Below are 1,489 nucleotides of genomic sequence, written 5' to 3' on the forward strand. Positions count from 1 at the left end.
GCCACAGGGCATCGAAACAAACGTGCAGCACCCAAACCCCACCCCGTGGGGGGCACAACGGGGGGGCAGCACTCCGGCCGGCGGGCACAGGCACTGTCGGGGTGCGGGGAGAGGGCAGCACCAGTGCTCCGAACCCTCTGGTCAGCTCCAATTAGCGCTCCCCAGCTCAGTTAAACCCCCCCGAGGCTGACCCGTTGGCAGCACCAGCATTAACTTCACCTGCAGCCCCGTGGGGGTGAGGGAGGACCGTGCACCCAAGCGGGGCGCGGACCCCTCCCCGACCACGTGATGCTCCTGGGGTTCGCCGCGTACTCCCCGGTTTTGGTGGAGGAGAGCATCCTTCCCGGGCCCCCCATTGCTGCACCTCAGAGCAGCCCCCGCCCCATGCTGCAGGCAAGCACCCTTCCCACCCTGCCCGCAGGCACAAGGGCCGAGGAGGGAAGAGGGAGCGAGCAGCCACGCCACAGGGCATCGAAACGTGCAGGAGGCACCCAAACCCCACCCCGTGGGGGGCACAACGGGGGGGCAGCACTCCGGCGTTCCCGCAGAGCAAACCCTGCTGGGGGGGGCCGGCAGGCACAGACACCGTTGGGGTGCGGGGAGAGGGCAGCACCAGTGCTCCGAACCCTCTGGTCAGCTCCAATTAGCGCTCCCCAGCTCAGTTAAACCCCCCCGAGGCTGACCCGTTGGCAGCACCAGCATTAACTTCACCTGCAGCCCCGTGGGGGTGAGGGAGGACCGTGCACCCAAGCGGGGCGAGGACCCCCTGCCCCCATCAAGCCAGGCACCGGGGGGGGGCCGGATCCTGCACCCGGCCGGGGACGGCGGGGGCTCACCTGCGAGCAGGAAGGTGATGAGGCAGGTTTCCTTTGGCATGAAGAGCTTCAGCCGGGAGCCACTGAAGACGTACTCCACCACGGCCTCGGAGCGGCCGGCGCGCTGCAGGAAGGGCAGGAACTGCTTCGCCTTCTGGGTGTCCTGGGGAGGGGAGAAGTGGGGTCAGGGTGGGGGGTGCAGCGTGCCAGGGGTACCGACCGCTCCCCTCAACGTGCAGGGACCTGCCAGCACCCCAGTGTCCCTCATGGTGGGGACAGCAGCTGCTCCTTGCCGTGGCCTCGGTGCCTGGATCGGCCTCGCCTGCCCCATGCCGGCTGGGGAGGGATGCAGGATGCAGGCAGGGATCCGACTTCTCCCAGCTTGGGATGGACCGTGCACCCCACACCTGCACCCACGTCCCGGGGGCGTGGGCTCCGACTGCGCCAGCATGGGGACGGCTGCCTGGGTGCAGGCAGGAGCAGGCAGGAGCAGGCAGGCCGGATCCTGCCCCATCCCTCCCTTCCATAAGGGAGCAGCCCATGACTCCTGGGAAACCCCCCCCTCCGCGCAACACCTGCTCCCTTCCCAGCAGCAAGCCTCTGCGTATAAATTCAGGCACGTTCATTAATAAAATCTTAACGAGCTGCCAAGTAGCTCGGGAGGCCGGGGCTGG

General features: G+C 68.0%; 1 protein-coding gene across 1 annotated transcript in view; it reads right to left on the bottom strand.

Moving 5' to 3' along the window:
* The window catches only part of SND1 (staphylococcal nuclease and tudor domain containing 1), a gene marked incomplete at its 3' end in the record, with an annotated part of 143,498 nt that overhangs the window by 48,157 nt on the left and 93,852 nt on the right, over positions 1 to 1,489 (bottom strand). The window contains exon 15 of the mRNA XM_009272444.1: positions 837 to 978. Within this exon, the coding sequence (XP_009270719.1) occupies positions 837 to 978 (142 nt within the window). The remainder of the gene's footprint in view (positions 1 to 836; positions 979 to 1,489) is intronic.

The sequence above is a fragment of the Aptenodytes forsteri genome, unplaced genomic scaffold, assembly GCF_000699145.1.
Source record: "Aptenodytes forsteri isolate BGI_AS27 unplaced genomic scaffold, ASM69914v1 Scaffold302, whole genome shotgun sequence".
In the NCBI taxonomy this organism is placed as follows: Eukaryota; Metazoa; Chordata; class Aves; order Sphenisciformes; family Spheniscidae; genus Aptenodytes; species Aptenodytes forsteri.